This window comes from Cebidichthys violaceus, unplaced genomic scaffold (assembly GCF_023349555.1).
Source record: "Cebidichthys violaceus isolate CVI_PGR_0920_01 unplaced genomic scaffold, fCebVio1.0.p SCAF_3, whole genome shotgun sequence".
NCBI lineage: Eukaryota > Metazoa > Chordata > Actinopteri > Perciformes > Stichaeidae > Cebidichthys > Cebidichthys violaceus.
The window spans coordinates 17,212,215-17,232,693 of NW_027176483.1; the positions used below are offsets into that span (position 1 = coordinate 17,212,215).

General features: G+C 45.0%; 2 protein-coding genes across 3 annotated transcripts; one reads left to right on the top strand and one right to left on the bottom strand.

Annotated features, from left to right (window-relative positions):
• Positions 1-39: 39 nt before the first annotated feature.
• Positions 40-14,562, bottom strand: bcl2l13 (BCL2 like 13). Of its 2 annotated transcripts, none has more exons than XM_068722667.1 (7): positions 14,440-14,562; positions 13,286-13,489; positions 11,274-11,348; positions 10,399-10,555; positions 9,292-9,364; positions 9,050-9,178; positions 40-2,670 (listed from the first exon to the last, which is right to left on the bottom strand). In XM_068722667.1, exons 2-7 carry the CDS (start codon positions 13,428-13,430, stop codon positions 1,645-1,647), a joined length of 1,605 nt encoding a protein of 534 aa, XP_068578768.1. In that variant the 5' UTR covers positions 13,431-13,489; positions 14,440-14,562; the 3' UTR covers positions 40-1,644. The 2 variants fall into 2 exon arrangements, with proteins under 2 accessions (XP_068578768.1, XP_068578766.1); XM_068722665.1 differs by having other exon boundaries at positions 11,274-11,351.
• A 648-nt stretch (positions 14,563-15,210) lies between these two features.
• On the top strand, positions 15,211-20,475 carry atp6v1e1a (ATPase H+ transporting V1 subunit E1a). The gene is made up of 9 exons (XM_068722895.1): positions 15,211-15,365; positions 15,789-15,854; positions 17,366-17,475; positions 18,352-18,418; positions 18,593-18,682; positions 18,782-18,850; positions 18,981-19,075; positions 19,209-19,296; positions 19,944-20,475. Exons 1-9 carry the CDS (start codon positions 15,333-15,335, stop codon positions 20,004-20,006), a joined length of 681 nt encoding a protein of 226 aa, XP_068578996.1. The 5' UTR covers positions 15,211-15,332; the 3' UTR covers positions 20,007-20,475.
• Positions 20,476-20,479: the final 4 nt, after the last annotated feature.

The following is a 20,479-nucleotide window of genomic DNA, read 5'->3' on the forward strand; positions in this document are numbered from 1 at the left end:
GGCAATGCAACATTTTAAATGACACACCACACCACAGACGAGGTTCTCATTGTTTTAATTATTCTCATCTCAAACAGTGTATTGTAGGAAACTCGAGGTACAAAGTGTGTTTGGGACCTTTAGCCAGCCTCCCTACTTGGTACTTTAATGGTTTCCCTTTGAAAGCAGGAAGTCCATGTGTATTACTGTGTGTAACACTGACTGACATACATGGAAATGGTTCATCAAACACAATGTCCTAACAGCCATTCCTGAATTTTCATAGTGATAAAACTTAACCACAATATCCCCAAATTCTTTAATAGAAAATATAGAAGTGGCGAGGCAGCAGTGGACAAAGCAGTTCTGATGACTAACTCAATTACATGAGCTCTTAAAGGGGCGGGACAACTAAATGTATCTACATTTAATGAGGAAGAGGCCGGGGGACATTCCACTAGAACACTTCATTTTCTGTTGAAGAGCTCCTGCACTGTACCAAACATTGGCTCACTAGTAACTGCAGAGTTTTTGTGCTGAGGTGATATTCATGCAAAAATGTCTTTCATAGCAACACAAGAGATTGAAACTTACTTCAAAAAACAAATCTCGATCAAGTGCGTCAATGCAGTTTTGATTATCGCTGAAGAAGCCATTTTTGCCATCAATACCTCCTTCTACTGGGGAACAGGACAAACTAACTGGGACAGACCGAATAGTCATTGGAGAGCTGTGGCGTGAGTCGGGCATATTATAAGCAGTGGAGGAATAATAGTGAAGGGTAGAAAGCAAAACACTGAGAACTTAAGTTCAGTTAAAGTTAAGACGGGGAAGAAACTGCAGAGACTGAGGTTTAACGGAGGACGTAGCACAACCACTCAATTCAATCCTGAAATCTGTTTCCATTAAAAAGGCTGATTGAATTGATGTACTGCAGTCACATTCATTGACATTTCTACTCGAGAAGCAGCAGAACTGGATCTATGGAACTTAAATACTTTCATCCAATCGTTGTTTCAATACACAAAAACTGGAAAGATGGAACAAATCTAAGCTAATATGCATGTTTGGTGTCAGAAGTAGTTTCAAATGGACACATAAAATCATATTAGTTTCTTGTCCATATCATACATGTGGTTTGTTAATCAGCCGTCACAGTTAGAGGGGGAACATATAAAGAAATGCCACTTTACTGCAGAGAAAGAGAGGAAGCTAGAAGTCCCACAGCAACAATAAATGTGGACTTTGGGGTTTCCCATAGCTAAGGGAGCATCAGTGAATGTCTTCATGTAAAAACACTGACTCATTACAGTGAGCCACAGACAAGAGAAAGCAAAACAAGCAGGAGAGGGATGAAGTACACAAACGGTCCAATCAAAGCCATAAAGGGCTGGAGAAAAACATCCAAAGAAAGGGGAACAATGGAGAGCATTGTTCTCCTCCTGGTGCAGTGGATCAGCCGTAAGGTTGTGGATGAGGTGAGATTTTGGTTTTGGGGCATTTTCACAGATTTAAAACCTTCCAAAAAGGACAGCAGATAAAGCAGCCTCATTTAGTAAACCCAACCAACAATTTGTAAGAAGAGTCCCACCATGTGTGTCCTAATACATTTATTTCTACCTTAACATTGTGTAATTTACATTCTCCAACCCTGAGAAAGATTTTCTACTTCCTCCTGTAGCTCATGACACCGTACGCCATTACGGCAGTGAGGACCACTAGTGCAGCGCCTCCGTAAAGCATCGCTGCGAGATCCGATTCAGGTTCGGGCTGCATCGGGGGCTGCTCGGCTGGGGGTTCTACAGGGGCCACTACGGCCTCTGGGACGAGTGCAGCCTGCAGGGCCTCTGCCACGATCTCTGGCTCTGGCTCCTCTGGCTGGGGGGGCACTGTGACGGGCTCCTGCTCTGGTTCTGGTTCAGGAGCGGGTTCCGAGGTGGCGTCATGCTCTGCTGGTGCTGCTGGGGTTTCCTTGGCTAGAGATTGGGGTGCCACCTCAGCAGGCACTGGGGCGGTTGTTGCATCAGCTGGTTCTGGCTCAGGCTCTGGTTCTACCGCAGGAACAGGTAACGGTGCTGCAGGTTGGGGCTCAGAGGGAGGGGGAGGCCGCTCTGGTTCTAAGGAGATGAGGGAAGGCTCCGCCGACAAGCTCGCGGGAGTCTCTATTACAACCGGGTCCTCTAATGACAGCAGGGAGGCCGGGTCTGTCGAGTCCGCCTCAGCCGACACTGGAACGGGCGGAGTCTGGTCCCTAAATTCTTCCCTCAGCTCGGCCAGCTCGCTCTCTGTGCCCAAAACGCTCATCATGCTCTCGTCTATCGCTCCGACGTCGCCTCCTTCCTCGAGCAGCTCGGCGTCTTCGCGCTCGACGTGGACAATGTCCGAGTTCGAGGAGTTGTTCTCGCTGCGCTCCTCGGCCAGAGCCGCGCCCTCGTTGCTGTCCAGGCTCTTGACGTCTTCGCGGTCCATCACGCCGACCTGTGCCCAAGACTCGTGGCCGGCCAGAGACACGGGAAAGCTTTCCGTCTGCCAGGAGCTCTGCTCACTGCTGTTGTCCCCAGTGCAGAGCAGCGAGGAGGGCGGGCTGAGCTGGTCGGGATGCTGGTCCCCGGAGAGGATGTAGATGTCGTTGCTGTCTTCAGCAATGGTCACACCTCGCTCCTCCTCTGGCTCGAGGCTGAAGATTTCACCCTGTGGTAGACAGACGGGGACAAATGGTATCAACATTCTCATCTCATCTCATCTCATCTTCATCCACTTCTCCGGTATCAACATTCTGTCTATGCAAAATGTGTAAATGTCTTATTTTGTTTAATGAGTTTGCTCTTTGGGTGCAGCAGTCTACATGCAGCACAACGCTGCACTGCTTTACACCTGACGTTAGCCTTGTATCGCCACCTAGTGGTACACAGCTATCAATCAACAGTAGCTCTGCAAGCCTCTCTTATGTAACCCGCTTATCGTATGATCACGTGGGTGTGAGTGACTGACACAGAGGTCAGCTTGCTGAAGTGAAATATGTTGAAGTAGATCAAACGGTAGAGTGACTGCGGTACTGAACACACATTTTACCTCAAAAATATTGAAAGGATCAAACTTTTTTTTTTTTGCCAAAGCTAGTTTGTCATGTCAGCGTTTCACGTAACTGCAAGGACAATAAAAACATTGGAGCACGAGAGAATGACCACGGCCGGCCACATCTTTCCATTTTGCTGAGTGTGCAGCGATGTGGTGCAGAATTCACAGTATATGGCTCAGAAATAGGTCAGTGTTCACAGTGAGCACAGAGGAGCAAGATACATACCGACATGCTCACTGTCTTGAGGGCATGTGTGTTGAAAACAGTGTGAATAAAGAGGTTAATAGGCCCTTTATCACACCAGCCAGTGTGACGTCTCATTGCAGGGCAATCACAGGTGTAATTAATTACAGTAATTACGGCCCTGTTCCTATTACGCCAGCCAAGGCTGTGGCATTGTGCATGCTGGCTCACTGAAATAACTGTTACACACTACATAGAATGTGGCCATAATTCATCTGATCAATCACACCTGTATTCACCCTGCTCTGTCAAAATGTCTTTTTGTGAAAATAGTCCACAGGATGTTGTTGTGGATGAAAGTGTGCTACACTCTCACATTGTCCAGCCGCAAAGTCTAATACTGCCGTCCTGTGAGTCCAGATATAAACAGGCCTTAGTTTTGGACTTTAAAATCTCATCCTTTTTTAATCACAAAAGGGCGGCCCCCATCTTATGTCAGAACAATGCGAAATATCTCACTGCAAAAGAACAGAAATGATGACCGAACCGTTTCTTTTAGCTAGATGCTATCCTACTTAATGCTACACCACACAAGCCTAGAGCCACAGAGCTTGGCTTTGTGAGGCTGCACATACATCCAGCAGTACTTTGGATTAAATGCTAACTTCATCATGCTGGTATAATATCATAAAAGTATAATATTTAGCATTTTAGCATGCTAACATTTGCTTATTAGCACAAAATGCAAGTTACAGCTGGTTCAGCTTGAGTATTTGGTCAAAACCCCTAAGAATTAGACACATTAAATCATTGATCTGATGATGGTACCCAATGAAAAGTTATTACCAAAAAGTACAATTCCACCGGAGGGGAACATACACATCTTACTGTACACATTTTCACAGCAATCTATCCAATATTTGCTGAGATATTTTACTCAAAACGACAATAGCGTAGCTCAAGGTGACCCGAGAGGAAAATTCAGGGGATCATCAAAGTCTGCCGGCTTCATCCACTGGGGACCATGAACGTCCGTATAAAGCTTCATTGCAATCCATCCAACACTAGCAGAGACATCTCCGTCTGAACCAAAGTGGTGGGATTATCGTTAGCAAAGCCAAAATAGCCACAAAAAGACAAAAAAAAAAATGCTGAAAGTAGTTGGGTGTATATCTGGGTCTACAGATAAACCAAGCCGGACCGGTTTGAGGTAAAATGTTGGAAAGGACACGAGCAGGTTTCTCTGTCTAGTTTCTATGCATGTCACACAGGTGTCACCTGAACGGACGGAATTCAAACCGACAGTGAGCACAGAGGTGTTTGTTGTGCGAGTGCAGCAGACAGAAATGTTCTGACAGCAAAGATCAGCTCCCTCAGCAACAATGTCTCTTCTGAAAGTCATGATGTTCTGCAGAGTCTAATTGACCTCCAATTTGCATCTGATCCACACCATATAGTTTCTGAGGAAGCCTACAGTATGGAAATGCTTATTGACCCGTGTAAATACAACGTCTAACTGACATGGTCAAGCTGTGAAGGCTGTTTTCCTTACAAGGACACTCAGAGGATGCGACGGTAGCTGAATCCAGCGAGGCAGGAGAGAGATTAAATCTCACAGCCTTCCATCGTTATCCAACATTCGCTCGCTCCATAAGCTGATTTGCATGTGCGAGAGTGTTTCACACAACCCTTGCCCTCACAGCACAACGGTGCTGATGGCGCACAGGAACGATAACTGTCGACCCTTCGTCTGCATTTAGTCTCAAGTTCACGCTGCTCCTCAGTGATCTTGAATTTAAACCGACAATAAATCTAAAAACGAGGATACACTGAGTGCCAACTGGGCGTGCCAAACCGTAGAACACTAAGCACCAACTATAAACAATTTGTTACATTACTTTTCATGCAATTTGGTCGTAGTCGTCATAGAACTGTATAGAAATGTGAATTATCCAGGAAAAATTTGCTATCAAACCAGGTGAAGTCTAAAGCTAGATTCATAGTGATGAATAAATAATACAACTTAACATAGAAGGATTCATGAAAAACAAAATATATGAATAAAAAAAAAAAAGAATTAATCTTTGTCCATATCTTAACAAAGGATAAATAATATACACACCTGACTTTATCCTTCTATTTGCTCTTAATGCTCCGTGTTCCTCCAGCACTGCTAAAGCTGGGAAACACACGGATGTTTTAAGTGATCTATCGAGAGGCGTGTCCCACAGTTCTCCACCCTCACCCAAAGGCAAACACAAACTAAATAAAACAAGTTCACATTCCTGCTGTTAAGGCGAGGGTGTACCTACCTGTCTCTGCTTCACCAACACAACCTTACACTGCTCTGATATCAAACTGAATCCGACAGTCATCGGAGGGCCGAGTAACGTAGCCACTGCCCGAAAGAACCTTTAAAAAACGGAGAAATATCTCTAAACACACTGTTCATTTGGGAGACGAAGACGGCTGCCACATTCTTGTGACGGTTACAAGTACTTGCCACATTGCCACATACTGCTGCTTTGCAAATCCAAACATTAGATGTTGGGTGTAACTGGCTCATATGTGCTCTTGACATTTGTGAGGATTATGTCATCACTGCTCCTAACGGACGAGCACTGCAAGAGGTCACACAGCAGCTGACTGAGAGCCACGGCTGGAGAGCTCTTCACCGTTTCTACCTTTAATTCTCGGTATCATCACACAGAATGGATATGCAAACTGTGGCCGGTGCTCTTTCACATTGCCATACATGCAAAATCAAACACCTCACCGAAGTAAGAACTTTCATCATTTTGGACGACCCGCTCTACCTCCTGCAGCTACAGTCAGCTGTGCAGCATCAACATTTGCATCTGTAAATATTGTTTTCTGTCCCGTCATCATAACCAGTGTTGTGGCAGCAGGGAGGCTGACGGACAGACGGAGAGGAGGGAGAGGAGGGATGGCTGCCCTGTTTAAACCTTGGCAGGCAGCCAGTGTGCTGCTGCCGTACAAGTTATTTAGCGAGCTACAAGTGGGCCAGTCCAGCCCCCGGTGATGATGTTTTTAGAGGATTACGAGTTATTTTTTTTTTTTTTGGGGGGGGGGGGGGGGGGGGGGGGGGGGGGCCTTCCTCAGTCTACACAGGCACTCTACTAGTCTCACACGAATGCAGTGGAACCGCATGTTTCACCCCCGGAGCTGGAGAGAGGGCGCTTACATAACACGGGGGAGAACTGTTGCACTGTGCAGGGTGCAGCATGACACGGCCCAGGGTGGAACCCTTGAAGCGCCTCGTCATCACAAAACGTCATCACCGCACCTTCACCACCGGAGCAGCAGCAGAAGCAGCGATCGCAAATGTAAAACTGAGAAGTTGCTTTATTGCCTTTAAAGATATGCCGCTTTGACTATCAATTTACCATCAAATATGCTGCAGTAAAATGATATCTATATATATATATATATATATATATATATATATATATATATGACTCCATTATCCTTTTTCTCTTTGCTAATGGGTCAGGTGCAGTTGTCAGCGCGTCACTTTGAAACCCCAGGAGTCACATTACATCACACTCACAGGGACAGTAATATGAAATGGCTGTTGTGCACACTCTGTTCCAGTCCAGCCGTTTTCACTGAAGGACAATCGTCTGAGTCCTCATCCGGAAAGACAAACCATCGCACGCAAGCACACAGACACACAGACAACCCACTGTGTGAGGCACTGAACTACAAGCGACTAACTCTACTCTCCAGTTTAGAGCTCCCAGTACGTCTCTTGAATTTCACAATCTCTTTCTCCATATAGGCCATTTTCTTTTGCTCATCTCCCCCCCTCATCCCCCCAAATCATGTGTGTGTGTGTGTGTGTGTGTGTGTGTGTGTGTCCAAATCATGTGTGTCCCCCCCCCCCCACCTGCCCCTGGCTGTGCACCGTCTTCGGCTGCTGGTTTTGTTCCTGCCTGTTCATGTGTACAGCACATTAAGGTCATAATAATCCGTATTGTATTCTGATATAACCAACAATGGCATCATGAGAGGCCTCCAAATCTAGCAACTTCACTGGAAAGTGACCAACCCGGTACTATTCTGTGCCTTTAGGATTTGTTTGTTTTTTTGTGTCGCTTCAACAAAAAATGCGGGAACGGATTAATAAATAAATGAGATAAATATGATAAACAAAACGTGTTTCTGCTCTCCATCTTCTCTGATCTAATGGTACTTGATGTTCCTCATTTAGTAGCATTTTGGTATATTTTTGCTCTTCAAGTTCACATTTCATGGAGATTATTGTGCTACAATAAATTAAAACAAAATCTGTACAGTACGTTTGCTCGCCATCACTCAACAATGACCAGAACTGGACATATTGCTCGAGCGGAGAGATCTATTCGGCGGCTAAGAGTTCATCGCTCTTTCTCAGAGTAAACATTCGCTCACGCAAAAGCATCCAGACCCATGAGCTCACTCTGCAGTTGCTTCCAACATCACGAGTAAATCATCCTACCTCAACGTGAAGTCTTGAAAACTCTGGATGGCTTGAATAAACAGTAGACGGTCCTAGTGTCTGTTGTCTATTGGACCGCTCATGGAGTGAATGCAGAGAGAGAAGTGTGCATGCAGGCAGCTGTCAAACCAATGGAGATTTCACTCCGCTCTCACTGGCTCACCATGCACACCCTCTTTCTCTCGCCCCTCCCCTCCTTCGTATTCCCTCCCCTCCTATCGCCAGTCTCTTCATGCAATCTCTCTCTCCCCTCCTCCCTCCCTCCTCCTCCTCCTCCTTTCTTCCTCTCTTCCTCTCCATCCCTCCATTGCTGATCCTGGCCCAGCCTATCCTCCGGTCATCCCCTGTGACATAACGCAGAGCAAGAATGTTGCTTTGTTTGGAGCCAGCGCATTATATTCACGTTACATTGCACGAAACCGGGCCGACAATGAGGTAGGCGTTAACACGTCAAGTCACGTGACCCTTATCAGCATGACCTCGTTCATGGAGCCCATCTGTGACACGGTGTTCCACTTATTACAACATTAGAAAACTATGAGGACACATCAGTGGCACCTTGCATAGCTTAAACGCAAACTGCCGAGATTATTTATTGGTCAGCTCACATGAGAGTTCATGTTGCGGGATGGTTAAATATGCTAAAGTCAAAATCCAAAGCATTACTATAACTATCTGCTATTTAAAGATGTGGTGGAGAAACATTGTCCTGATCAGAGACTGAAGTCGCGCTCCCTCCGTGTGTGTTGTAATCTGAGCTTCTCTGTGCTTTGTTTACATACCTGGACCGGCAGCCCATGCATGTCGGCGCGTGAGTCCCGGTGTGTTGTGCCCCACTGGCTAGCTAATGGCCGCCACTCAACAACCCCCCCCTCTGTTTCCCCCTCAGGGTTACACAGCTAGCTCTGTCAGCAATGTTGCCATTGTTGGCACTACTCGTGCTGTTAGCACCACTAGCTGTAAGTCGCCACCGCGTTGAGAGCCTTGTGGAGTCAAGCCCTCAAATTTAGATGTGCTCTGAATTTGGAAGTCTGTACCTTTAAATAAGCACATCATCTTCATCAAAAACAGATGAAAGACCAAACAAGGGCAGCGAAAGAGTCTCTTGGGTATAAAACATCTGTACAGGTAACTCACTGCCGCCCTCATCTGGCTATTCTGAGTTCTGCACATCTCCTTTACTTAATATTTAAGCATGGTGCAAGTATTTCCCATCTAAATATGCACTACAAAAACTATTTAGACTTCCCGGTGACCAAGTATCAAATCAAAGGGTAGGCATATAAAGGTTTTCTTTAAAAACTCACCCATCCCCCTTGCTGGATGATGTAGCCTGCCTCGTCCTCCTCTAGGAAGCGCACCCCCAGGTGCAACAGAGTGGTCAGTGACTGGCCTTCGCTTTGTAAAGCCTGGAGCAGCACCAAAGGGACGAGCACCTGGGAGAGAGGAGGAGACGTAGGAAGGAAAGGGGAGAAGAAGAAACGCAAGGATGGCAGAGGTAATCGATATATGAAAATGGAAGATTTGGCATGTCTTTCATAAAACTCACCTTGCTCCAGCCTCCCTGTGTGTGTATTGAGAGATCCTGTGTTGTGTCTCTGAATCTCTGGTAGTCCAGAGGCCTGAAACACACACAGACATAATCACTGGTACTAAACGTAAAAGGTCTACATATCGCTGTTTAGGAATTAGTTAAATGTGTCTAGAATACAAGAGTTATTCATACTCTGCATCCCATAAAAGCCTCTCTTGTATTCATTGCATATTGTATTTCCACGATTTCTGTACACACTCCTCCTTGGTCAAATTCACACACCTGTAATGTATTTGTGTTATATAATATAAATGCGTTTGTCTTGTAAAGCGGATGTCATCTATGCTTAAAATTAAACCCTTTTTTATAGTCGGAACTTTGTGTGCCTTGGTTTTCTTCCCTTTTTTTTTTTTGCATATGATTTAATATCCATGGAGCACGTCCAAAAAGCTGCTTAATATTCTCTGGGGTACTTCCCCTGAGCTTGAATGGTCTTTTGCCAGCTGCCGACCCAGTAACACAGTTGGACGTTGCCCAGTACAACCACAGTCTTATTTGTTGGCCACAGAGCGACTCCAGGAACAGCTGGGGCTGATGCCTTGCTCAGGTGAACCTCCCCCATGTTCAAATGACTACAATAGTGTGATTGCATATTCATCATCTGTGTGCAGTCTCAGTCTGTGTGACAACACCTTTCCCAGCGATTGATGGATTTTCAAAGCTGAAAAGTAGAAATGAATGTGTGTGTACACACGTGTGTGTGAAAGAATGTGTGTTAAGTCAATACATTTGAGCAAAAACTATGTGCGTGTTATTGTGTTCAATCTTAATACATTCAGAGCTGAATGCAAACCTTTCAATCACTTTCATGCCGTACAGTCTTTTCGCCCTCACTGTGAAAGTTCACAGAGTGTTCACTAAGAAAGAAAATGTCTTCAGTGCTGAATGGTGTAGTATTCACCGGCTCACACCGTTCTGTTTCCGTGTGAAATCAAAAATCTCGGATGAAAAACTCGGTCGGCAAAAGCGGCGATCGTCTCAGAGCAGCGATGCCGCTGATCTACACCAGTATCGACATGAGAAATACACTCGATCGAGAAAGTCAGAGAGTTGTAAACTGACCCTGCGAGGAGTGCGTGTACAGCTGCGTCCAGATGTGCGTCGAGCTCCGCGGCCACGCGGTCTCCCACTGCAGCAAGGCAGTCTTCAACAGAGGTCTCTGGGAGGACCGGACTGAACACCAGCGACGTGTGCCGGTCAAAGCCTGTTGTGGAAAAGGCTGCGGACACACAGGAGAGAATGTTGTCTCAGACAGGAAGTGCGGTTCATTTTTTTTTTAGGAATTATTCCCATTGGCAAATGGGTTATTTAAGGAACTACGGTTATCTGAGTAGCACGAATAAGTGTCTCGCACGCCTCCATTGAAAAATAAAGGATGTTGGTTGTCAGGGAGACAGGGGATTCTCTCCTAATAAATGGGTTTACCTCATCCCCCACTCAAGAAGCTCACCTCCTCCTTACTAGACGTGAGCGAGGCGGGTCGGGGAGCGACACTCACTCGTGTCATGCTACTCAGAGAACTGTGGTTATGTAAAGAAACCAAAGTTCTCTTTCGCTGCATACATTTCACGTTGTACATTGACCTGTGGACTCCTTTACATAAAGGAGCCCAACGGTTTGCATGAACAATGAACGGCACAAAGAAAAGACCGTTTTACAACATTGAGGTTTTTGTGTGTTTCCTTTCATTTATCTATACTGTGCTTTGAGTTGTGATAAATGCGGTTCATGTATACATCTGCACTAAAACGTCTACACAGAACCAGATTTTGGTTATATCTATTTTCTCCAATATATTATGGAGACTTGACTCCTTAATGGTTAACTTCAAATCAGACTTGAGACCTGAATAGTACTCGTATTGGGTGTGTGTGTGAGATGCGTGTGTGTGTGTGAGATGTGTGTGTGTGTGTGTGTGTGTGATGTGTCCACTTTACATGCAGCGATCTCATCGTCCAGTTGTTTCAGCTCTTCTTCATGTTCTTTTATCAATGTGCGCCTCTCGCTCTCATCTTCTGAAAGAGAGACAAACACATGTCATATGAAACAACGGCCTCTCTCTCTCTCTCTCTCTCTCTCTCTCTCTCTCTCTCTCTCTCTCTCTCTCTCTCTCTCTCTCTCTCTCTCTCTCTCTCTCTCTCGATCACACAAACACAGACAGACTCCTCACAAATATTCTACAGCCACCAATAAATACAAAAACAGTGATGTATGAACACTAACTTTCCTGGAGGGGAGAAACATCGGGTACTACTAACACCAACGGCCTTTACTTTCAGCTCATTCATCGGCTCCTCCTCAGCATGATGCTGCTGCTGAACTCAAACAGGAAACAGTTGAAAATGGTGCTCTCTCTCTCTCTCTCTCTCTCTCTCTCTCTCTCTCTCTCTCTCTCTCTCTCTCTCTCTCTCTCTCTCTCTCTCTCTCTCTCTCTCTCTCTCTCATGACGTGCATCCAAGGCACCGATGCACAGCTCAAGCTTATTGACATGAGATTCATAATGAACCACAAAGGACTGAGACAAAGGCTGCTGGTGAATGAATATCACATGAGTGTAAAACACATTCAGAGTGTGGAGGCCCAGCATTGATCAGGCTCCTTCCGGTTCACTCACTCCGCTCAAAGACGATGGAATGTGGACTATCAGCTCATAGAAAAGAAACACAAAAGGTCCTTTAGGTATCATTCCTCATTGATTTTTCCAGTTAATGTTTTTGTGACGGAAATCTGGTGTTTATTTAATTTATTGTTTTTAAACAGGAAGGAGGAGGAAACTCAGCCAACCCCCTTTTTCCATTCTGTCTGTGTCCATGCAGCTCATACACGACCCCCCCCCCCCCCAAAGGTCCACTGTTGGTTTTTCCTGGGCTCGGTGCTGTTTCAGCATTCAGCCAGACAGCCACCCGGCCAACTATTTGGCTTTGGTTCATTGGCGTGTGAGTTATCCTGCAGTGATTACACATGACAGACTGTCACAAATTGGACCGGGCCAAGCGGAAAGCCGGGATCAGCCAGTCATCTGCCCCTCCCCGCCCATTCCAAGCATGCACACAACAATAAAAAAGGGACAGGAAATATAGGGACCTCCCCCCCTCTGTCTTTTTTACTATCGCTCACTTCTGGGGTTTCTTTGCTCATAATGCCGACGAATTTTTTTCTCAGATCTTTGTTTGTTTCTGTGACGGAGGCAATGGCACGCATGGCCTAAAACGGTCTTTCCGCACATTGATTGATTAAAGAATTACAAATGTGGCATATCTATATGTGTCAAAAAGGTCAAACTCTGTTCAAAATGCACTCTGCTTTGTGTGTGTGTGTGTGTGTGTGTGTGTGTGTGTGTGTGTGTGTGTGTGTGTGTGTGCTCGGTGCACAGGGAACAAGCTGGAACTACTGCATGCTCTGAGCCTGAAGTCATGGCGCAACACGTTATAAAAGCCTCTGTAAAGGAAGACCAGTCTTCAGCCACTCTGGACACCATATTGAGAGGATTGTAGCTGGGCTTACATGTAGCTTTTCACATGACATCTATTTGTTTACAAGCAGCAGGTAGTTTATTAACGGTCATGATTACGTGGGCACAACAGTCTCGGGATGCGCTTCTGTGCCGATGTCAGCGAAGGCTAAATCGAGCAAGAAAACTGGTGGCGACCTGCCTGCACACCCTGAATATCTGTTGTCACTGCCCTGTGTCTGTGTGCGCACGACTCTATTTGTGTACTGAGTGAACGCATGTGTGAGGTTTGCCCCAAGATATGCGTCACACACCAGAGACATGAAGGGAGCGGTTAAACAGGGTGTCCTTGACAGTGCTTCTCTTTGGGAGACATGGACATGTCATTACTGCACTTTAACTTCAGATTGAAGCAATACCTCCCGTCAGGTTACACCTAAACTACATCAGGAAATCAGAAGAACATTTTACCCGCCAGTCTAAAGTCTTTCCTCTCACCTTGAGGAAGGGTTAGGGCCCGTGATCTGTCGACAGGCAGCATTGCCAGGTAGTTGAGCACAATGTACTTGGTTTCATAATGGAAACCCTCAGGCACAGTGGCGGTGACGGAGGCAGAAGAGGTGGTGGGGCCCGAGGTAGCCATTGAACAGACGTCAGACTCTCAGGCATGTGCGTCTTTACAGTCACAGCTGGACGTCTCACCTGAGGAAAATCAGAGCCACGGGAGGAAAATGAATACGTTGATTTGACAATCATGGCTGTAGTAGTTCTGTCAAATCTGGCCAAAACGCCAAAATTCACATTACATCAGACCTAAACGTCCTATCTGACATCTGTAAAATTAAATGAATGTCCCACTCAGTGTCATCACAGGCATGGTAGCAAAATGTCTTATGGCCATTATGCAAAGTGGACATGGTCACTTCCTCCTCCAGCAAAGGGGGGATGGGGATAGAATGGATCACTAATTGTCAGTGACTGCATGGCTGCTATCTGAGAACCCAGAGGTAGATAGACCCAAGATACATGGGTGCTTCAACGTACACGTGGTGTACAGAAGGGGTTGAAAGGGCAGTAAGTGGCTTTACTAAACTAGTATTAAATGGAAGTTCAGCTCACACCGTCCCCCAGAGATGAGGCAACACCATGCGGACCAAAAGTGAAATTATTGTCAAGTTACAAATTAAAAGAAGAAACACTTTCCGGCTTGAGCTGTCAAAATAAAACCTCTAGCTGCTCTATGGAGATCCCGAACCGTGTGACACCAAAGTTTCTACGTGCAGATAATAACTTTATAACGACTAAAACAATTGAAATACAAGCCACTACTACTATCTTCATTCTTCCAAAGTGACAGCATGGCTCCAAAAGACTACGACATTAACGGTATATGCTCACACGCAATTACCTAAATGCCGGACTTTTGTCTCGTTCGATAAGCTAATTAACTAGAATTAACTGACACATTTCATAATTGTCTGCTACGCTGAAAAAGTACGTTTTTAGTCGTTTTCGCCGGAACACCTTCTCACACATGCAAGCTATAACGCGTTAGCTAGCTCAACGTTGACGTTTCACGCTCAAGGTGCTATTTCGGAGACGCAAAACTTTAATTTAACTTAAATTAAGCCAAAGTGGAGTCGACTTCTTACCGTCCTTGACCAAAGGCAAACAGGTGCGGACAAACGACAGGTAGAATGGAAATATGCGACACAATCCTCTGCAGCAGTAGCAGAAGAGAACAAGACCACCACTGGCAGGCAGCAGCAGCGCTAGGACAGTGTGTGCTTTGGAAGCAGGACAAGCTGGCGACAATACATCACCAAACTTTCGGTCACGGCTTTCAAAATAACACTCTCGTTAGTACAGACGGCGTTACAACTTGTTTGAACGATAACGTATCGCTTACTTTGTGCTGCATCGACGTGTCGTTCAAAGTGTCTTTCAGTGTATCCACGTGAAAGGATGTCAGTTGAGCACCTCTGTGTAACATAGACTACAGAAAGGCCGAACGTGACTTCTCGTAAATGAAAATTATAATCGTATATGATTATTATGATTACCTCTCCAGAGAGAGATATTTTAAACTTATATCCATAACTAACATTATAATCCTCAAAGATGTAACATACCATCAACTATGACGTATGGGACTATCATAATTACTTAAAAAGCGGACAGAAACAGTGCGCACAAGAAGCTTGCCTGCCCAAGTAAACACAATTATTCATTATAACAGTAATCATTATTGATATATATTATTAATAAATATGTATATGGTATTCTGCTCACAGTTAAATAAATTTAATTATTGGAAAATATTGTGACAGGTGTGCCTGTTCCCTATTCCAAGGGTGACATGTCTTATTTTGAAAGGTATAACCGGATGTTGTGTTCGTCTTGTATCGCTAGCTCGACTTTAATGCAAAGGAAGAGGAGAAGCATGTTGTCCTAACTGTTTCTGTGTAACTGGACTGTCCAAGCGGTCGGGAAGACGTTTTTTTTTTTACAGTCTCATAATAAACAAAGTAATTTAAGGACAGACATGGCGCTTACAGATGCTGACGTACAGAAACAGGTAACGCTAAAGCAATGTTGACGATGTTAGACTCTAAACTGTAATGTTCAACCATATGTATCCCTAACTTAAGTTATAACTTTAGGTTGAGTTAGCTAACTTTAACACAACACACGTTGACGCTAGCCAATGGGCTAAAACCTGAACTAAGGTATCGTTTTGTGTTAAAGTTAGCTGCTTAATCTATTATCGTGTACTAAACTGTCGTTTTAACTTTCGAGGTTGTTGCTAAACTCGCGTCATTTAGTCTGGGTATTGGTCCATTCTACATAATTGTGTTAGCTAACGTTAGCTGTTGCATTATCACACAAGTTAAATAGTTAACGTTCCCAGTCATTTAGTGTGGCAGCGTGACGTTAATGCTTAAGCTCAAGTTGTATGAGTTCCGAATTTGAACAAACTACATGTTGTCTCTTGTGACAGATCAAGCACATGATGGGCTTCATCGAACAAGAGGCCAGTGAGAAAGTTGAGGAAATTGACGCGAAGGTAATTGCAGTTTAGTCTGTCTCTGTCTGTCAGTCAGTCTCTGTCTGTCTGTCTCAGTCTGTCTGTCTGCCTGTCTCAGTCAGTCTGTCTGTCTCAGTCAGTCTGTCTCTGTCAGCCTGTTTCTGTCTGTCTGTCTGTCTGTCTGTCTGTCTGTCTGTCTCAGTCAGCCTTGTCAGTCTGTCTCTGTCAGCCTGTCTCTGTCAGTCTGTCTGTCTCAGTCAGTCTTGTCAGCCTGTCTCTGTCTCTGTCTGTCTGTCTCTGTCAGCCTGTCTCAGTCAGTCTGTCTCTGTCAGCCTGTCTCTGTCTGTCTCTGCCAGTGTCAGTCTGTCTGTCTCAGTCAGTCTTGTCAGTCTGTCTCTGTCAGCCTGTCTCTGTCAGTCTGTCTGTCTCAGTCAGTCTTGTCAGCCTGTCTCTGTCTGTCAGTCTCGGTCAGTCTGTCTGTCTCTGTCAGCCTGTCTCTGTCAGTCTGTCTGTCTCAGTCAGTCTTGTCAGCCTGTCTCTGTCTGTCAGTCTCGGTCAGTCTGTCTGTCTCAGTCAGTCTGTCTCTGTCAGCCTGTCTCTGTCAGTCTGTCTGTCTCAGTCAGTCTTGTCAGCCTGTCTCTGTCTCTGTCTGTCTGTCTCTGTCAGCCTGTCTCAGTCAGTCTGTCTCTGTCAGCCTGTCTCTGTCTGTCTCTGCCAGTGTCAGTCTGTCTGTCTCAGTCAGTCTTGTCAGTCTGTCTCTGTCAGCCTGTCTCTGTCAGTCTGTCTGTCTCAGTCAGTCTTGTCAGCCTGTCTCTGTCTGTCAGTCTCGGTCAGTCTGTCTGTCTCTGTCAGCCTGTCTCTGTCAGTCTGTCTGTCTCAGTCAGTCTTGTCAGCCTGTCTCTGTCTGTCAGTCTCGGTCAGTCTGTCTGTCTCAGTCAGTCTGTCTCTGTCAGCCTGTCTCTGTCTGTCTGTCTCTGCCAGTGTCAGTCTGTCTGTCTGTCTGTCTGTCTCAGTCAGTCTTGTCAGCCTGTCTCTGTCTGTCAGTCTCGGTCAGTCTGTCTGTCTCTGTCAGCCTGTCTCTGTCAGTCTGTCTGTCTCAGTCAGTCTTGTCAGCCTGTCTCTGTCTGTCAGTCTCGGTCAGTCTGTCTGTCTCAGTCAGTCTGTCTCTGTCAGCCTGTCTCTGTCTGTCTGTCTCTGCCAGTGTCAGTCTGTCTGTCTGTCTGTCTGTCTCAGTCAGTCTTGTCAGCCTGTCTCTGTCAGTCTGTCTGTCTCAGTCAGTCTTGTCAGCCTGTCTCTGTCTGTCTGTCTCTGTCTGTCTGTCTGTCTCTGTCAGCTTGTCTCTGTCTGTCTGTCTCTGTTAGTCTATCTCTGTCTGTCAGTCTGTCTGTCTCTGTCAGCCTGTCTCTGTCTGTCTGTCTCTGTCTGTCTGTGTCAGCCTGTCTCTGTCTGTCTGTCTCTGTCAGTCTGTCTGTCTCCGTCAGCCTGTCTGTCTCCGTCAGTCTTGTGATGTCCACTGCAGTAACAGGCCTCGTCGATGCGTCTGTTTTCAGGCGGAGGAAGAGTTCAACATTGAGAAAGGTCGCCTGGTTCAGACTCAGAGGGTGAAGATCATGCAGCACTACGAGAAGAAGGACAAGCAGATCGAACAACATAAGAAAATGTGTGTCGTTGGTCATTTATTACCAGTTTAGGGAAACAATGCTATTGGGAGAAGAAAACGTTTGTACTTTTTTTTACACTCCCTAAAATTGTGAGCAGTGCTGATACACTGCCTGCCCATTGATTGACCTTCTCATGATTTGTTTTCACAGTTGATGTAATCAGGTTTCTGACACTGATCAAACATAATTTAATGTGAAATTATGATACAAATTATTGTTCCATCCCCTTTAAATCATTATTTAACAGAGGCCCCCTTGGTGTTTTTAAGCTTTACTAAATGAAGACAAATGTCAGTAGTGTTCCCATATCTTATGTTCAGGGACACAGACTTCACATGACAGGGATCACACTACTAGATAATGCTACACCACAACAGGCTTCTATCTGTTTCTTTCTTTAGCTATTGTATGGGTTTGCCGTCATTGTCTTTCACACTTCATCCAAATTCTTCAATTTGAGTATCGACGGCCTTACATTTTGTGAGACTTTTGCGGTCTTGAGTCCTCAGATGGATTGAGAGACCGAGTTGAACTAATATTCGTCATCATATTGAATCAATTCTTACCAGAAAAGTTGTTTTTTTTCCCCTTTCTTTCAGTCACTTTAGTTGCTCTGAGCTTTCCTTCACCGTCTCCTTGTCCCCTCGGTTAAGGACGGTCGCCCTCGGTAAAGTTCTCATTACAGTTGAACAGAAATAAATATTTGTGACTACATCACCTTCCTGGACACGGACGTCTCACGATTCGCCCCGTAAAATCCCCTTGTAATGCCAAAGGCGTCTTTAAATCGGTGCGCTGTGAGGACTGGGTGTCATGCGGAGCGTCTTCATGTCTGCAGATCATTTGCTCATTGACTTTTCCTTCCGCTCTCACAGCCAGATGTCCAACCTGATGAACCAAGCGAGGCTGAAGGTGCTGAAGGCCCGCGACGACATGATCACGGTGAGAGATCAAGGCTCATATTTTACACGTCTATATTTACACAGTACTGCTTATATACTGTTATTTATTCCAAAGGATCTGAATACCAGTTTATGAGCAGCACGTTTATGTCTTTAAAAGTTATCGAAATGAATTCAGGGAGACCTCTGTCCTCTGCTTTGGTTCCTGTCTCAGGATTTGTTGAACGAGGCTCGTCAGAGACTTGCAGAGATTGCAAAGGACGCTGCGAGTTACTCCGCCTTACTGGAGGGCCTGGTGCTGCAGGTAGAGTCGCTCTCATGGGACGGCCAATACGGGTAAATACACAGCTGATCGGTCTGTTGCTCCTCTGCGTTTTCTGAGTGCTTTTCACTCTTTTTTTAGGGTTTCTATCAACTGCTGGAACCTAAAGTTACCATTCGCTGCCGACAGCAGGACGTAGAGATGGTTCAGGTGAGGTGGAGTTAAATATGGTGCTTTATGTTGTAGTTATTGTTACAAGTTAATTACAACAGCCGCTTCATCCTTTGTTACATTTATAGCTGGTGTTGTGTTTCTAAGTCTTTGTTTTATTGCTTGACAGGCTGCGGTTAAGAAGAACATCCCAATCTACAAAGAGGCCGTGAAGATCAACATAGTCGTCAAAATCGACCAGGAACGCTTTCTTCCGTCAGAGATGTAAGATGGTTTAATGGACCAACTCTTAGTCTATGGTTTTAAATGTATCGTCAGATTACTTTTTTTTTATGAGAAAGCAAACTTGAAATGAGTTTGGTTGTCTCACAATTGTGTAAACTCTTTGTTTGAACAGCTGCGGAGGGATAGAAGTGTACAATGATAACAGGAAGATCAAGGTTTCCAACACTTTGGAGAACAGACTTGAGCTGATGGCACAACAGGTAGAGTAATGTAATATTTAATGTATCTAAAATATAAAGTACACACACCTTTATAACACTGTGACTGTAGTTTCTGCTGTTTGCCTGTGGAGGGCAGCAGAGCCCACTTGTCTTTCCAGTGAGCCGATTGTCTGACAAGCTACACACAAATGACCCGAACTTTAATTGGGTGTTATTTATTGAGCAATATTTTTAAGAATGGGGGGAACAACTGATTCTTCTTTTTGCTTGGATTGTAGATTCAGGTGCAGCAGGGAAGCCGGTTGTTTACCAAATACAGACGTGACCGTTTTGCTTTTGTAAATCACTAAACTGTATTCGTTCATGCTTTGTGTTTGGGCGACCCGCTCGTGTTGCAGAGAAACCTTGAGAGGGATTTGTTTTGAGCAAGCGTCCCGACATGGTTTCTGCTTCCTCCACACAGCTGCTGATGCAGACAAGAGCCGCATCGCTACATAGGCGTCCTCTAAAAGATGTATTTTAACTGTATTTCACTTTTTGCAAGCAAGAAACTTTCACTTCTCTTTAAGTTTTGGCACTCGACGTCTGTGTCCTCAACGTTAGTCGTGGAGATTGTAGGGAGGTTCAATGATTTATCCTTTTGGTTTCTTGTGTACTCATTCGTGTCCTGACTTCACGCCTGACAGATGATGCCTGAAATCCGAGTGGACTTGTTTGGAGCCAATCCAAACCGCAGGTTCACGGATTAGCAGCGGGTTGGAGGAGAGCAGTGTGGACGCAGGTGGAATGTATAAGGTGACCAAAGACCTTCATCATCGTGAGCACGAGTCTGTACAATCACCCAATGGGATGCTACTGATGTGTTGATATAGCTTTATTTTTTTGCACTAATTGACGTAATAATGCAACAAGTGCACTTTTATTTATGTGTAAGCGCACTCTGCTTTAACTGCTTTAAATTGCAATGACATTGCAAAAATGTATTCCTTCAGTTGTTTTGGGAAATCTGTTGCTCTTTGATACTAGATTATTGTAATCAAAGCTACATAATTAGGTCAACAAATATACACATATACTCTATACATTTGTGTAGAGTACAGCCTATAATGTGGATTATATGGTATGTTTGCCAAACATCTCTTCTTTTTAAATAGTTTTACTACGTCTGCATGCGGACAGCGAAAGCCAAATAACATACGAAAGCCAAATAAATAAAAAATAA